The sequence below is a fragment of the Indicator indicator genome, chromosome 25 (genome assembly GCF_027791375.1).
Source record: "Indicator indicator isolate 239-I01 chromosome 25, UM_Iind_1.1, whole genome shotgun sequence".
In the NCBI taxonomy this organism is placed as follows: domain Eukaryota; kingdom Metazoa; phylum Chordata; class Aves; order Piciformes; family Indicatoridae; genus Indicator; species Indicator indicator.
Window position 1 is genome coordinate 2,192,982 of NC_072034.1, and position 17,152 is coordinate 2,210,133.

Below are 17,152 nucleotides of genomic sequence, written 5' to 3' on the forward strand. Positions count from 1 at the left end.
AACCAACCCTTCCCTGGGATTTTGCCAGGCTAAAGCAGCACAGGTCTGCAAGGGCCACCTCTCTTCCCAGTGTTCTCCAGAAAGTGGGGATATGGCAAAAACCACCTGCAAAGAATCCCTGTTTCTGACATAGGAACAAAAGCTGGGGGCTTTTCTGCAAGCTTGGCCATCCTCCACCACCCTTCATGGAAGAGTTATCCACATAACCTTGAGATCCCAACACAGAGCCTTGGTCCTTTGCATCACTAACCAGAAGGCTGCCTTGCACTTACTGAGACCTCAGGAGCAGGCTGGGGACAGTGCAAGCAGCTCCTATGAATCTCCTTCTGTGACCTCATCTAAGGGTTGTGTGACTGTTCACAGAGAGCAGAAAGGACTTTCTGAAGGACCAGGTGCATTGCCTGCACAATCAGTTGTCCTGGATGACCATGAGTCTCCCTCTCTGGAGATATTCAAACCCTGCCTGGATGTGTTCCTGTGTGATCTGCTCTAGGTGATCCTGCTCTGGCAGGGGGGTTGGACTGGATGAGCTTTGGGGGTCCCTTCCAACCCCTAACACTCTGTGATTCTGTGGTGAGCCAATCTCGTGGCCAAGAAGGGTAATGGTCTCCTGGGAGGCATCAAGAAGTGTGGCCAGCAGGTCAAGGTAGATTCTCCTCCCCCTGTACTCTGCCCTGGTGCTTTGTGTCCAGTTCTGGGGTCCCCAGTTCAAGAGGGAGAGGAATATACTGGAGAGAGTCCAAGGAAGGCTATGAGGATGATGAAGGGACTGGAACAGCTCTGTGGTGAGGAAAGATGAGAGACCTGGGGCTGGTTAGTGTGGAGAAGAGAAGGTTGAGAGGGGATTTTATGAATGTTTGCAAATATCTAAATGGTTCTAGGCAAGAAGGCTCTTTTCAGTGGGACAAGTGGCAATGGACACAAAGTGGAACCCAAGAAGTTCCACCTCAATATGAGGAAAAACATTGCTGTGAGGATGCCCAGAGAGGTTGTGGAGTCTCCTCTAGAGCATTTCAAGACCCATCTGGATGTGTTCCTGTGTGACCTGCCTGAGGTGGTCCTGCCTTGGCAGGGGGCTTGGTCTGGATGATCTCTGGAGATACCTTCCAAGCCCTAGCATTCTAAGATTCTTTTTCCAGTCCTGTGCCTACAGATCTGTGCCTCAGCTGTTATTTTCTCTCCTCTGGGCAGCAGGCATTCTTTGCTAACAGCAAGGCTCAGGGCTAGCTCTGGCCACATGGGCAGGACCCATCCTTTCCCTCCCTGCTGCATTGTGTTTGCTATTCTTATCGCTGCTGTTTGCCTCCCCAACATCTCCAACAGATCCAAGGCTTTTGTTTGAATAGAGATGGGCTCAGAGATATACAGTGAGCCAGAAGGCCCATCAGATGGGCAGCCAGACACAGGGCAAGGACTGGACCACTGCAGCAGAACTGGCAGAGACCTGCTAAGGTGTGGCTGACAGCATTCCACCACAGGGCTTATATAGTTTCTGGGCACCCCCTCAGTTCTGCTGCTTAGCCATTTGTCTTGGGGGTTCAGCTACACATCTGCAGTTTTATAGAGCTCCCTCTCATTAAAATCAGCATTTTTCCATCAAGCAGAATAACTATTCATAGTCTCAACTGCAGCTAAATAATTCAAACATCTCTTTCCAATAAGTTCAGTTTGGGATTTACTGTCCTAACTGTGTAGCCCTTTGCTGGAACAGACTCAAGACCACAAATCTGTATCCTCAACACCTGAGGAATTCTGCAAACCTGAACCTCATGCCAAAATCCAGGATACAGACAAAAGCAGCCAGAACATGCAGAAAGTTCTCAGCCAGGGTAAAATGCAGACCTGAGTGCCCCCTCTCTGCTTTCTCTCTCTCTCACCAGGCTCACCTGCAGTGCAGACATTACTCAAGTGATGCAGGAAAGCATCCTGAAACAAAAAGAATTTTCTTACATGTGTGAAGAGGCTTTGTCCCTGTGTTGTCACCTGTGGTGGGTGCATGCTTTGCATGCTGCAAAGTTAAGTTTGAATGTGGTCCCCTGGCTGCATAATTTACCATGATACCTCCCAAAGGCCATCTCAGCACATGCAGATACACTTAGGAAGGACTCTGCTTTTTAAAGCCTTCCCTTTAAGAGTTTATTGCTTAGAGGTGGAAACCTTACAAGTCACTGGAGAGGGACTACAAGAAAGCTGGGAAGAGACTTTTTGACAAGGAAGGGCTTGTAGTGATAGGAGGAGAGGGAATGGAGTGAGGCTGGAAAAGGGCAGATTTAGATGGGAGATAAGGAAGAAATTCTTGACAGTGAGGGTGAGGAGACACTGCAACAGGTTATCCAGGGAGGTTATCCCCTCCCTGGAGGTGTTCCAGGCCAGGTTGGATGAGCACCCTGGTCTAGTGGGAGGTGTCCCTGCCCATGGCAGAGGATTGGAACTGGATCATCTTCAAGGTCCCTTCCAACCCAACCCATTCTATGACTGGTTTGAGAGAAGTGCACATCTGCCTAGCAAGCAGATGCAGGGGAGCATTACCCTAGGTGCAGCCTCCTCAGTCCACAAGGTCCTCATCACAAAGAACCTCTTGCTGCAGGATCTTTTGTAAAGACCTTTCCTGTGCTCTCTGCCATGGTGTGGCTGCTGTTTGCTTCCTTATACCACTGTCAGTGCAGATTTTTTGTTTTGTTTTCTGTCTCTTACATAATTCCAAAGACCTGGGGGCCTTTGGAATCCAGAACATTCACTTGTGCCCTAGAAACTTTTCAGCACTTGCTTTCCAATTTCCATGCTGTTGCTCCTCAGGTTCTGCAGCCTCTTTTCTGAGTTTTCTGATCCAAATCTTTTTTGCTGTTGATCTCACATCTCCACAGGAGCTCATCTCCTCAGTGGCTGCTTCTCCTCTTCTTGAAGGTGCCCTTTAAAACTAGCTGGCCTAGCTGATAGGGGTGGCACCATCTGCATTCTATGAGTGTGTTTTTCCAATAGCACACAAAGCACTGATTTTATTTAACTCTGGTTTGATTTCTGAGCTTCATTCCCCACCAGTTTTGACCTGGTTTTCATGGCCTCCCATGCTTGCTAAACTCTAATTGATTTTTATTGCTACTCATAGATTCAGAGAATGATTTAGGTTGGAAGAGACCTTGAAGATCATCCAGTTCCAACCCCCTGCCATGGGCAGGGAGACTTCCTACTAGAGCAGGTTGCTCAAGGCCTCACCCAACCTGGCCTTGAAGATAGGTCTAGCTGGGAGCTACTTTATGGATTTCTACCAATCTTCAAAGATCTGCTCTAATTCTGGAAATTCTCTACTTTTCTCCAGCCTGGCTCTTTCATGGCTGGTTTGTTTCTGACAGCTAAGAAATGGCATTCAACCTCCAAGAAACTGTTGGTGGCTCCATGTCTGGCAAAATGAGGCTGCAGTCAACTGTAGCTTGCTGGTCTCTGGCGGCAGAGAAGACCCATTCAGTGAACACAGCTCAGTCAAGAGCTCAAGCTTTAGTTTGGGATGAGATTCTTGATATTTCTTCCCTAGGCTTGATGCACTTCAGGCTTAGCCATGAAAGAGACACTGAAAACTTGTGAGGAAGGGCTGGAAACATTTGAAGAGTTTTTGTTTGTTTGTTTTGAGTTCTTTTGAGGCTTTTATCTGTGACCTCCAATTCTTAAAACCATGGCTACAAACTGGAGTCCCTGACAGTGGAGAGTTTGAAGCCTCAGCTTGACAGGGTGCTGGGCCAGCTCCTTTCACCTGGACTGTTACCTACAAAGGATGGTCCTTGGGGTCCCTTCCCAGTTGGCATTCTGTAAGCAGGTGTACTGGCTAACCTCAGAAGTGAACTAGTGATTTATCTGCTAGAACCAGAAGAAAAGCAAGTGGAAAATGATGATTCTGGGAGCCATTGGTATTGTTCCCAACTTGGAATACTTTCAGAGCTGTAAAAATTGCTGGGTGTCTGCCGGGGCTGCAGGACTTGCGGACAATGTCTGGGATTTCACACAGAGTGTCCCTCTTCTGCAGCTGACACACCCAGATGTTCCTGCAGTGCTGGTGGCCTTTGCTCCTCAGCAGTGCTGACACTCTTACTTTGCCCTGTTTGTCATTTAGTTTCGTTGTAAACTCACAGTTTTTCCATTCTGGCCTAAAAAACTGCAGAGCTAATAAATATTTCCTCTTCCATGGCCATCTCCATAGAAACAGAATCTGTGTTGCTGCTGGAATTGTTCTCTGATTCTGGGCTGGTTTGTCTGCTATGTCCTTTGGATTTCCTCTTGTTGGGTTGCTCCTTGGGAAGAGGAGTTCAGCGGTTTGAGAGAACTTGTAAATGTTCCAGTATTAAGGAGAAAAAGAGAGTGGTCCTAGGAGAAAGAGAGTGATCCTGTTCTTATTCCTTCCTCCATCTCTGAGGAAGCAATTTGTGAAGGCAAAACCCTCACAGCTTTAGAAAAATCATAGAATGGCTCAGGTTGGAAGGGACTTCAGAGATCATCCACTCCAACCCCCTTCAAAGGGCAGGGACACCTCAACTAGACTCAGCTGCTCAAGGCCTCATCCAACCTGGCCTTGCATACCCCCGGGGAGGAGGCAGCCACAGCCTCCCTGGTAGCCTCCTCCAGAGTCTCTCTACTCTTGTAGGGAAGAACTTCTTCCTCAGCTCCAGTCTAACCCTCCTCTCCCTCAGCTTCAAACCATTCCCCCTTGGCCTGGCTCTAGACACCCTCAGGAAATGTCCCTCTGCAGCCTTCCTGCAGGATCCCTTCAGCTATTGGAAGGCAGCTCTAAGGTCCCCTTGGAGTCTTCTCTTCTCACACCCTCAGCTCCCTCAGCCTGGCCTCACAGCAGAGCTGCTCCAGCCCTTGGATCATCTTTGTGGCCTCCTCTGGACTCACTCCAGCAGCTCTGTGTCCTTCTGCTGGGGACACCAGAACTGGAGGCAGGATTGGAGGTGAGGTCTCAGCAGAGCAGAGCCAAGGGGCAGAATCCCCTCTCCTGCCCTGCTGCTCACACTCCTCTGGCTGCAGCCCAGCACACAGCTGCCTGCTGGGCTGCGTGAGGGCACTGCTGGCTCATGGGGAGCTGCTCAGCAACTGACACCCCCAAGTCTCTTTCTTCAGGGCTGCTCTCAACCCACTCTGCACCCAGGCTGGATTTGTGCCTGGGGTTGGCCAGACCCAATGTTCTTTAGATGTTCTTCAGTTGTTCCTCTTTACCTGTGTTTGTTACAATTCAATTCTGGAAACCTGGGCTTCCCAATGTAAAGGCAAGGACTAAACATAGGAAGAAGCAGAGGAAATGTTGCTCGTTTATTTTGTTTGGGGTTTTTATTTTGCTTGTTTTGTTTGTTTTATTTTTGTCTGTTTTATTTCTGTCTGTAGTGCTTGCAGACTCTGCTTTCCAAAGGAGACAAAAGTTTTGGTGCACTTAATTTGAGAGGCTCCAGGAAGAGCTGATTTTAAAAGACAGGTTCCTGAGTACAGTCCAAGGATCAGAAAATCTTCACCTGAGACCACAAAATGTACTTAAGCATAGCAATAATCCAGGTGGTTCATGTGGTTCTCTAGAGAAGTAGTAAAAAGATTGCTCCAGATGGTGCCATCAGAGGAAAGCAAGAGGTAGATGTGTGGCTTTGCAAAGCCTCAATAGCTGTGTTGGGTTGTTTTTGGTTTTTTTTTCAGTTTGAATGAAACCCAAGAATCCTCCTCAAGTCCTGTTAAGAAATATTAACAAACTCTTTGCACAGGAAGCTTTTGGTGTTGTCCTTTGGATCAATCAGCTGTGGGCCACACTCTCTAGGCCATTCCTCTGTAGTGCCCTCCAGCCCCTGCTGGCAGTCCTTGACATTTGTTCTGCCAGGCAAGCAGAATCACCAGCTGTCTGCAGGGTTCAGAAACAACTCATGGAATTAAATGAACAGGTTGAATTTAGAGTTGCCCTTATCTGGATCCATGGGGTTTTAAGTGAATCTTAGGGTTCTGACTCTTCTCCATCACTGTGAGTGCTGGAAACAGAGTAGGATTTGTCTTACTTGGCTTCAGTCGTCTTCAACACAGGCACCTCACTACAGGTACACAACACCACACCCCAATACAGGCACAGAAAACCTCAACTGGAGCACTGCATCCAGTCTGGGGGACCCAATGCAAGAAGGACATGGACCTGTTGGAGCTGCTCTACAGAAAGCCATAAAAATGATCTGAGGGCTGGAGGACAGGCTGAGAGTGTTGGGGTTGTACAGCTTGGAGAAGAGAAGGCTCTGGGGAGACCTCAGAGCACCCTTCCAGTAAGAAAGATGGGAACAGACTTTTGAGCAGAGCCTGCTGTGACAGGACAAGGGATGATGGCTTGAAATGGAGAGAGTTTAGATTTGGATTAGATACTAGGAAGAAATGCTGTGCAGTGAGAGTGGGGAGACAGCAGCCTCTCCCCAGAGCTCAGGCAGGAGGAGCATGCCACCTGCTGTTACCAAACCTCTGCTGCACAGAGAGGCCATGGAGCTCAGTGTGGAGTGACCAAAACTCTTTCTGTGGGCAGATTTGCCTTTTCCCACCCTCACAAGCTCAGCCAGCAGACAGCTCCAGGGCCCATGTGCATTTTGACTTACTGCAAGCCCTCCTTCAAGCTCTAGCTGGTGGTACTTCCTCGTGTAGAAACAAATCATGTTATGATTGAGCAGAAAGAATGCCAGGGGGCAAAAGGGAAATTAACCTCATTGTCCTGAAATTCTCATGGGAAAGGGCACTGATTCCAAAACACAAGGCAGCACCTGGCTTTGGTGCTGCACCTGGCTCATAGACTCACAGAATGGTTTGGGTTGGGGGGGGGCCTTGAAAATCATCTAGTTCCAACACCCCCCTGCTGGTGTTCGAGTCATTGGCACTGTAAAGGTCACACAAGGAAAAAAAATACATCCCTGCTTAGCCTGCTGGAAATAAATGACAAAAAGAATCACTTTAGATGCATTGTTGAATGGAAAAAAAATATTTTTAGGACATACATGTTTGAGAATTAAATCACAGAATCATAGAATGGCTTAGGATGGAAGGGGCCTCAGAAATAATCTACCAAACCTCTTCAAAGGGCAGGGACACCTCTCAGCTAGACTCAGCTGCTCAAGGCCTCATCCACCCTGGCCTTCAACACCCCCAGGGAGCAGGCAGCCATGGCCTCCCCAGGCAGCCTCCTCTGGAGTCTCAGCACCCTTGTATGGGAGAACTTTTTCCTAAACTCCAGTCTAGCCTTGTGCTCCCTCAGCTTCAAACCATTCCCCCTTGGCCTGGCTCTAGACACCCTCAGGAAAAGTCTCTCTGCAGCCTTCCTGCAGGATACCTTCAGGTACTGGAAGACAGCTGTAAGGTCCCCCCAGAGTCTTCTCTTCTCCAGGCTGAACACCCCCAGCTCCTTCAGCCTGTCCTCATCCAGCCCTTGGATCATCTTTGTGGCCTCCTCTGGACTCACTCCAGCAGCCCTGTGTCCTTCTGATGGGACACCAGAACTGGAGGCAGGATTGGAGGTGAGGTCTCAGCAGAGCAGAGTCAAGAGGCAGAGTCCCCTCTGTTGCCCTGCTGCCCACACTCCTCTGGCTGCAGCCTAATCCTAAATGCTTTAGTAAAATCCTAAAAGGACTTTTAGGGCATATATGCTTAAGAATTGAATGGTTTAGTAAAATTTCATTTCCAGAATGTTGGGAAAAGTAAGAATATGTCCTTTTGTGATTGGTGGCCCTCAGTGCTGCCTGGTTTCAGTTGGATTGCCAGCTTTGAGCTCCATCTGCTGTGTCAAAATCAAATAACAGCAAGAGTCATCCTCCCTGTGGTTTGATTTGTTTTGTTTTGTTTCCTTAAACTGTATCCCGAGCTCCCCCTAAAAGAGGAGATCAGGAATCAGCAAGATACCGCTGTTGCCAAATGGCATTGGAGCTGCTTCCTGAGATATCAAAGGAATTTCTTGCATTGCCTTCACTGAAAACCACGTTCCACACAGAGATTCCCACCCCTTTTCTTGCCCAGAAATAATCTTCCCTGGGAGCAGAAATATTTTTCTATGCACACTTTATATGAAGATAGAAGACAAGAACTCAAACTTTGTTGTTCTCTGCTGTTCAGAGAGCTGCCTGCATGAAGTTGTCCCAGCAGCTCAGCACAAAGAGGAGCAACTTCAAGGATTCATTTCAGAATTAATCAATTGTTTACTTACAAAGTGGTTACTATAGGACTTAGCCTTGTGGGGTGGCAGGACTTGAGCAAAACATCAAAAGGAAGAAAGGTTTAACCTCCTCACTGATCCCTGCGTAGCCCACAGGGGATCCCACCTTAAATGTCAGTACTAAACCCCACACAGGTGGGTTTGGCTTCAGAGGTCTCACTCACAGGGTTGGGTTACTTCTCTCTGGTTTCCAATTTGTCCTGGTTTTATTTTATTTTATTTTATTTTATTTTATTTTATTTTATTTTATTTTATTTTAATTTTCTACAGCACTTGAAAAGGATCAGAGAGCAACCACGGACACTAAACCCTGGCCCCAAGTGCCATGGCCACAGGTTTCTTATACACCTCCAGGGATGGGGACTTCACCTCCTCCCTGGGCAGCCTCTTCCAATCCCTGGCCACTCTTGCAGCAAAGAAAGGTTTCCTAATCTCTAGCCTAACCTTCCCTTGGCACAATTTCAGGCCATTTCCTCTCCTCCTATCCCCTGAGACTATGGAGAAGAGACCAACCCCCACCTCACTGCAACCTCCTTTCAGGGAACTGTAGAGAGCAATGAGGTCTCCCCTCAGCCTCCTCTTCTCCACACTAAACAACCCCAGTTCCCTCAGGTGCTCCTCACCAGACCCTTCACCAGCATCCTTACCCTTCTCTGGACAATGCTGAAACAGAAGTCACAGCTCAAAGGGATAATGAAGGATTTTTTTTTTTTCCTTTCAAGATTTCCTGCAGCTTTATGCTAGCAACAAGCCCACAGATCATAAGTTAACACAAAAAATTGTATTTTTTTAGGTATCATTTCCCTGATGAGGGCCCAGACTGACTTCCTTTGCTCTGTAATTCGTCACCTAAGAGCCCTGTGAACAGGAAATACACCTTTGGATCATGCACCCCTAAGAAAACTGGAGGACAGGAAAAATTATCTTAATGATTTACTCTTCCATTATGAGCCTGTCCTGATGATTCTCATGGTATTGACAAGAGTGTTTTTTGGGGGGGGTTCTAAATATACAGCAATGTTATGCACCCAGGAGAAGTTTCACACCTTCCCAAGGGGTCCTCTCCTTCAAACCATCACAAGACTCGTAGATGACTTTTGCGAGCAGATTTTTACCCATGAGAAAACCAAACAAATCCAACATCAAGCTGCTCAAAAGACCAAAAGTGCCTTTTTTACTGCTGTGCTCACAAGGGGCTCAATGGTGATAGAGAGAGCAGGTAAAAACTGTACAAAAAAAAAAAAAAAGAGGGAAACACCTTGCTTTACCCTGCAAGATTAGAAGGAGCAACTCTTTGATCAGGACAGAGGTCACCATCATAAAAAAAGCAGAACAAATAGGCCTCAGATAGGCCATGCTGCCTGTGCCAACAATGTGGTGCTTTGTAGCTGCTCCAGCTGATTCCGGGCTTGGGAACACAATGCGGTGATAAAAACACCATTAGCAAGAAACTGGACTCAAAACATCTCCTCTAAGCCTAACAGCTGACATGGAAGCAGTGTGCAAGTGCTGTAGGCCAGAATTAAAATGCAGATGATTTAACCCAGTTGAAGGGGCCCAGATCAGCTCAGGGGCAGACCAACCCTTACATGTAATTTCCCAACCTTATGCTGTACCAGGAAGGGATGGAGAGGGCAACTCCTTGCTAACAGCTCAAAGGGTAAAATCCAGTCCTGCAACCGCCCTTCCTGAATCCAGGGGTTGGATTTGGTGCACTTGGACAATCTGTTCCTCTGCCAGGCTGCTCCTACAGCCAAAGAAATCTAAGGCATGTTTTGTTTAAAGGAGTCAGTTACCTCTTGCATCAAATCATGAAGCCCAGGTCAGTTTTCCAGGCTTATCACTTGAAAAGTGACATCACACACATTCCTTGACTCTCAGGTGATAAGGCTGAGGTTACCTGTATGATTCTATGACTGAAAGAGTTCTGGCACACTGGCACAAGCTGCCCGGGGAGCTGGTTGAATCCCAATCCCTGGAGGTGTTTCAAAGAGGCAGCGATGTGGTGCTGAGGGACATGGTTTAGCACCAACTTTGCTAGAGCTAGAGAATGATTGGACCTGATGATCTTAAAGGCCTTTTTTTTCAACCAAAATGATTCTATGAAATGATTCTACACCCACTTAAAAATCTCTTTGCTGCCTGTTGTGACTACAGCTAATAACACTTACTTAATTTGTGCTTGCATCTTGACATAAACCGGCAAAAATCACTGCCACAGGAGGACAAAAGTATTATTCTCACTCATCTGCTGTCCCACCTCTTGTGCTGCTTTGTTTGAGATCTCTGTGCAGTCAAAGCACGAAGTAGTAGGTAGCTGGCTGGGAAATTCAGTTTATTCCTCCTGGATCACATCAAACTGTCATCTGGAGGTATTTTATAAAGGTGGTGTTCAGTTTCGACCTCAGACCTGAAGATCACAGGTTAAGATCTACAATTACAGCTGCATGTAACTTTCTAGTGGTGCAGTTACCACTAATGCAGGGATGTCTGCAGGCATGTAACAAGAGGTTCTGTTGCAAGGTTCTGTACAGTGGCGACTTGTTGGCAAACGGTGGTTTGTTTCGATAAGGAGCATCAGTTCTCTGAGAATATTCTTTGTCCCTCACTCCAAGAAGGACACTGAGGGGCTGGAGTGTGTCCAGACGGCAACCAAGCTGGTGAAGGGTCTGGAGAAGAGGTCTGGTGAGGAGCAGCTAAGGTACCTGGGGTGGTTTAGTCTGCAGTAGAGGAGGCTGAGGGGAGTCCTCAGTGCAAATATAGATTTTGTGCTTTCACGACGCTGGCAAGCCCAGGCCTCAGCTTGTGTGCCTGCCGTTTCCTGAGAGGTTCGCATCCCACGGCACCCGCTCGCATACACACCCAGGCCGAGCGGTGCTTGGCGAGGCCCAGTCCCAGCGCTCTGGCTGAAGCAGCTCAACGCCAGGCACAGCCGCAGGCGCGGCCTCCCCCGACCCGAGCCCTGCCAAACCGCCGCCTCTGCTGCTTCAGGCTGCAGCACGGCCCGGCCGGGAAGGGGCCGCACCAGTCGCTCGGCAGCAGCCCCGCGGCGAGGGGCCGAGGCGGGAAGCGGCCGCAGGGGCGCCGCCGCGGCGGGTGATGACGTCTGGGCAGTTCCGGCGCGGCGAGCGGGGCACGCAGGGAAGGGGCCGCCGCCGGGAGGGCGCCGCGACGGAGCGGGCGCGGGGAGGGGCGGGCGAGAGCGGCGCGGGACCGAGCAGAGGCGAGGCCGGGCGGCGACAGCGGGGCAGAGCGTGGGCGCGACGGCGGTTGTTGGCGGTGGGAGCGGCGTCCGCCGTTGACGGCTGGTGCCGCTGCTGAAGGCGGCGGCAACGACAAGTATCGCGAGAGGTGGCGCGGCGCCGGCGCTAGAGGTGACCGAGACAGCGGCGGCCCCGGGTACCTCCTCCTCTTTCCTCACCGGGAGCCGGTGCTCAGCGAGGCGAATCGGCGGCCATGGAGAAAGCGGCCGGCGCGGCGGCAGTAGTGGCGGTGGCTGAGGGAGGCGGTGACGGCGGCGACGCCGGGAGCGCCACGGCGGGGCCCGGTCCCCCCGAGGGGCAGAACGGCGGCGCCGGCAGCTCGCCGCCGTCGTGCCCGCCCGGGGCGGCGGCGGCGGGGCCGCGGGGGCTGGTGCGGGTGTGCGACCTCCTACTGAAGAAGAAGGCACCGGCCAAGGCGAAGCGGAACGGGCGGGCGGGCCGGCCGGCCAGCAGCAGCGAGAGCGGCGGCGGCGGCAGCGAGAGCAGTAACAACGGCAGCGAGGAGGAGGAGGAGGAGGAAGATGAGGAAGAAGAGGAAGAAGAAGAGGTCTCTGAGGTACTGAGGAGACAGGTTCCGGCGGGGAGGCTGCGGGGACTGTGGAGGGGCGATACCCGAGGAGGCAAGGCCCCGGCGGCGAGGCCCGGGGGGTTGCCCTACTGATCCGGTTTCATAATTGCTGCCTGCTCCCGCCTCCCGCGGGGCCCTGCCGCAGAGGCAGGAAGGGGGCAGCACCGCGCCGACCGGCTCCGGCCTCGTGGCGGGGCGGGACCGGACCGGGGGGCCGAGGCCTAACTGGGCCTTCCCGGCTGTACCCCCAGCACCTCCCGCCTCGGTAAAGGCTGCGGGAGCGGCCATTAGTGCTCTCCCGCCCGGTTTCGTGGCGGGGGAGCGGGGGGGAATCTCCAGGGTTACAGGTGGATCCTGGCGTGGTCCGCCGGCAGCGGCGTGGAGGGGAGCCGGGGGGCGCCCCCGTGGGTCGCCGGTTCCCTGGGCAGCTCAGCCGGCAGCGGCCTTCCTCTGGTTCTGGGCACGTGTGGGTTTTGTGGGGAAGGGAAGGGCCGAAGAAACGTTGCAGGTGTCCCTCGGCACCGTGTTTTGTGTCCACACGTGGAATTCGGATTGGAACCGGGAGCAGGAGAGCGTAAGGGTGGGAGTACTGCTGAGGACCGTGGAGCTAGGCCCGAGCTCTGGGTGTGCTGCTAGAGAGCTCCCACTCCTGGGAACTGGGTGGTCGTGGGAAGCAGCTGAAGGTGTAGCTGAAGTGGTGGCTGCCCTAGGGCATGGGGTACTCCTCTCATCCCATCCAGCAGCTTCCCCTGTGATGCTGGAAGAAGCACAAGGAAGCAGTTTTCACCTGCTCTGGTGTAATGTGAGGTTTCTCAGGTAGGTGTTGCTAGGAAAAAAAACCAAGCTGGACGTGAAGCCCCTTTCTCATTTGCGTACATAGCCCCACAGAGTTGCTTTGCTGAGTGGCTTGCATTCTCGAAGCTAAGCTGTGGTGTCCCCAGAAAACTCCACTTCAAGTTTGTAAGCTGTTCTCTGAACTCAATTTCTAAGCAGTCTGGCTTTTAAGTTGTATATCTACTTTTGGGCTCAAAATTAAAACGAGCAGGAAGAAAGGGAAGGAAGAGCCTGGTACATCTAAGGAAGGGCTGGGCTGAGATGCTGATAGGTTTTTCCACGGTTAAGAAGCATTCTGTTTCTAAAGAAGTTGATAAAAGAAGGGTTTTGTCCAGCTTCTGTGAGGTAAATTGCACACAATATGCCTCAATTAACAAGTAATTATGCGTGGTGGTTTGTTCCTGTAGTGTTTGTTTTTAGGGAAGTGAATAACATGTAGGTAGAAGGTTCTGGGGTGTAAAACTTACAGGCTAGGCAGCCCTGGTTGCACACAGTCCTGATGATTCTTGAGGAGCTCTCTTAGTCTTGAGCAGAGTCCACGGAGTGTTGCTGTGTGGCAAAGGGAGAAGGCCCTTTAATGACTTAGCAGATGTATTGATTAAGCACTGGGATGAGTTGTGTGTGGTGGCAACTTTGAACAGAAATTGTGTAAAGTGAGATTTATTGGCAAAATTGCAGGCAGATTGATTTTTGTGGTCTGTAGCCATGCTTCTGTGGCTTCTTACTGAGAGCTTTCTAATGGTAGAGTGCACATAGTGTGATGGGAAAAGCAGAGACAACCAAGGTTTGTGTGTAGGCTTAGGTGAGGTGAGCCTTGGCTCCCACACTGTGCCTTGCATAGCCATAGCTACCTATTTAATATGCTTTGAAGGAGGAAAAAAACCCAAATGATTATTAAATTATCATGAGTTGGCAGCAGAAAACAACTTTTTTTTTGTTTTGTTTTGGACAGAATGCTATGTGCTGTAGATATCAATAGCTGGGAATGTAGTTTTGCATCTGGAAGCTTCCCTGACAAGTTTTATCTTATTTATGAAGGCTTTCCTAGCCTAGGTGGTCTGAGATTAAATATTAAGCAGGGGTGAGTGATAAATGAGTTAATAATGCTGTGGTCATGAAGTTCAGGATGGCATACATTTTGTCATGCTTCAGCTTCATCCAAAGCAATCTTTTTTTCTTGGTTATTTAGGGTGCTTGTAAACAAAAACTGTTTTAGCCTTTTTCCCACTGGCTTGAGGATGAAATGCTGTAGAATGGGCACAGCTGAAATCACAGTTTTTAGGAATGTGACTGATTCATGGGGCAGAGGATTTAACATCAGAGTGGTTACCAGCAGCTCCTGAGGAAGAAATGAGTTTTAGGTGTTCTCAGCAAAAGGGAGGTTTCCTTGTCTGAAAGGAAATGTTTAAGTTTGCCTTTAGAAGCCTTAAAAAAAAAACCCAAAACAAACCCAAACATTTGTTTCTTCTGTGGGGATTTTCATTTGGAGGTTAATTTTATTTTTAGGTCACATTTGAGCTGTGCAGAGCTTGTGTGGCTTTCAGCAATTGGATTGAAGTCCTCTGACCAGGGGCAGTCTGGAAGGCACATAAAATGAGAAAACACAAAGAAATTGAAGAGTATGGGTTTGCTGTAAATGAAAACCCATGTGGAAATACTGCATAAGATGCTGTTCCCTCCTCACTGCCCACTTCATTGTCTCTGTAAACTTAAGAGAGTTTGTCTTAGGCTATTTTTTGCCCTTCCCATGCTTAGTACATTAAGACTTCTCTAATCTCTGAAACGGAGCACTTCTAGATTTGACTGCTAAGGAGACAGGAGTACAGCAGTCCAAGGAGCTATAATGGGAAGCCTGGCAGATACTAAATCACCAAACCCCCAGGAGTGGAAGGACATTGTTTGGCTCAGTTGTTGCTGAGCTGATGGAATGGAATAAAAAGTGGTAATCAGATGTTTTCATCTCAGCCTGCTTCTAAACCCCATTAGAAAGCACATGCACTGGCTCGAGCTCTGGGAGGAGTTTCAATTGAAATTTCATACCAACATCTTGGTGAGCACCTACCACGATGCCCATGGCAACCTGGGAGGGTGCTGTTTGATTTTGTTGCTTGCCAAACCCCCAGGATTCTAGGTAATGTGCCCCAGTTTTGTTTTCAAATGGCAAATTGTCTTCTCCCTAATCAAAACGTGGCAATTCTCTTCAGAACACAGGAAGGGGAATCTTAAAAGTACCAGACAAATGACAGTGAAGTTGCATACTGGGGAGGCAGGGGGAGTGTCAGCTTGCATGCTTCCTGCTGGAATTCTGACCTGAGTTCACAGCAGAACTGTGGAGGTTTCATAGGGGTGGTCCCTGAAGCTGTCTGAGGAGCTGTGTAGGGCCACTTTCATCAGGTGATGACTCACAGAGAGGGTGAGTTCAGGCAGAAATCAGGGGCAGAGGCACACATGGAAAATTTGATGGGTTGACAGGTTGGATATTTGAGTGTGAGGTGAAGGTGCACCTCAGATCTCAATCAGAATTGTGTCAGGAGTGTTGCTGAAGGCAGCCAAATTCCTATTACACAGAATCACAGAATGTCAGGGGCTGGAAGGGACCTTGAAAGCTCATCCAGTCCAACCCCCCTGCCAGAGCAGGGTCACCTAGAGCAGATCACACAGGAACACATCCAGGTGGGTCTGAATCTCCACAACCCCCCTGGGCAGCCTGTTCAAACGTTCTGTCACCCTCACAGTGAAAAAATTCTTCCTCATGTTCACATGGAGCTTCCTCTGCCTCAACTTCCACCATTGCCCCTTGTGCTGTCATTGGGCATCACTCACCAGAGCCTGGCTCCAGCCTCTTGGCACTCACCCTGCACATCTTTATCAACATTAATGAGGTCACCCCTCAGTCATTGCATCCCTCTTGGGAAGGTGCTTTTTGCTTTTGAGTGGGGCTTTGTGCACCCCCTAGTTAGCCGGGTTTATTGATAGCCAATAGGTGGAACTGATATGAAGAAAACCACTCTTAATGTGTGCCTTAGGTCAAGTCAAAGGTCTCTTTTCTGAACTAGTTAAAAGATTTTCAGGATATAAGCCAAAAAAAAAAAAAATCCGGAAGGTAAGAGGCTAGATGAATGAAAGCTGCCGTATTGAGTGAATCTTAGGAATGTTTTTGTTGTTTTCTCTTCTTTTGGCTGAAAATGTGATTTAAGAGTTCTGATCAAATCTAGATATGTGCAGGTTTCTTGAAAATGTTCTTGTATGTGCTGCTTTTTTGAGGCATTTGGCTTCAGGGAGTAGTGAAACAGTGTAAAAAATGAGCAAGGAGCAAGCTGCTACTGAAAAATCTGATGTCTAGAGTTCATTAGAACTTCTTAGTCAACACTTTAATTGTTTAATAAAACTCTTTACAAGCCTACTTCAGCCCTTAGAACTTCCAGGATGTTTGCTGCTGGCAGTGAAGTTGGTAATTGTTTTTTCCTAATATCATCTCCATTTGATGAGTTTGTATGTGGAGTTTTCTCCTTGAGCAACAAGTCCTGTGATGAGCAGGTGTAGATCAGGCTTGGATTTGTCTGTGTTTCTTTTCTTTCTTTTATTATTTCTGCCTGGTGTGGCTCCTGGGTTCTCACATAACGTGCAGACTGACTTCCTTACCATAACTCTCAGCAGTGTGAGCTGTACCTGAAAACACTCTGCTATGCTAAGGATGTTTTTAAGTTGTTTTGGCTGTTTCTTCAGCATTCTTGTTTTTATTTGGCCTCACAGCTGCTTTAAATAAAAGTCCCTTTTTGTTTTTTCAGCTGCCATTGGATTAGCAATGGAGCTGAAGTAGTAAGATGAGGTAAATAAAAGGCCAGAACACCACCAGTCCTCTTGATGCAGAAGAAGCTACTCTTCTTTAGCTTCAGATACAAGGTGTTAAGCTGAAAGCTTGGGTGTGCTGGTGTGATTTCAAGTGTCACAGGCACATGGTTGTAATGCTTGAGTTGCCAAAGGCTTTAACAGCTTAGGTGTTAAAGCAAGCTGCTGATTTGAGTTTATTTTATAGCTGCTTTTGATTTTAAAATCCCAACCATCTTAATTAGAATCCTGGAGTGAGACCTTTGGATTCTGCAGGGCTGCTGAAGAGCCAGGACGATACATCCTCTGTACTACCGCTCTTTTCATCCCCTTGTGTCTTCAAAGATAGGACTGAACCTGCAGCTTGTTGGTGTGTGACATCCTGATGTGTACAGTTCAGTCTCACATTCTGCCATGGTCACACTGGAATTCTTTTCTTTGTGTCTGCTTGGGTGGTTTTTC

The 17,152-nt window shown here is 49.0% G+C and overlaps 1 protein-coding gene across 1 annotated transcript in view; it reads left to right on the forward strand.

The window, feature by feature from the left end:
* Positions 1-11,653: 11,653 nt before the first annotated feature.
* Positions 11,654-17,152, forward strand: part of ANKRD17 (ankyrin repeat domain 17) — an 80,683-nt gene continuing 75,184 nt past the window's right edge. The window contains exon 1 of the mRNA XM_054392208.1: positions 11,654-12,016. Within this exon, the coding sequence (XP_054248183.1) occupies positions 11,654-12,016 (363 nt within the window). The remainder of the gene's footprint in view (positions 12,017-17,152) is intronic.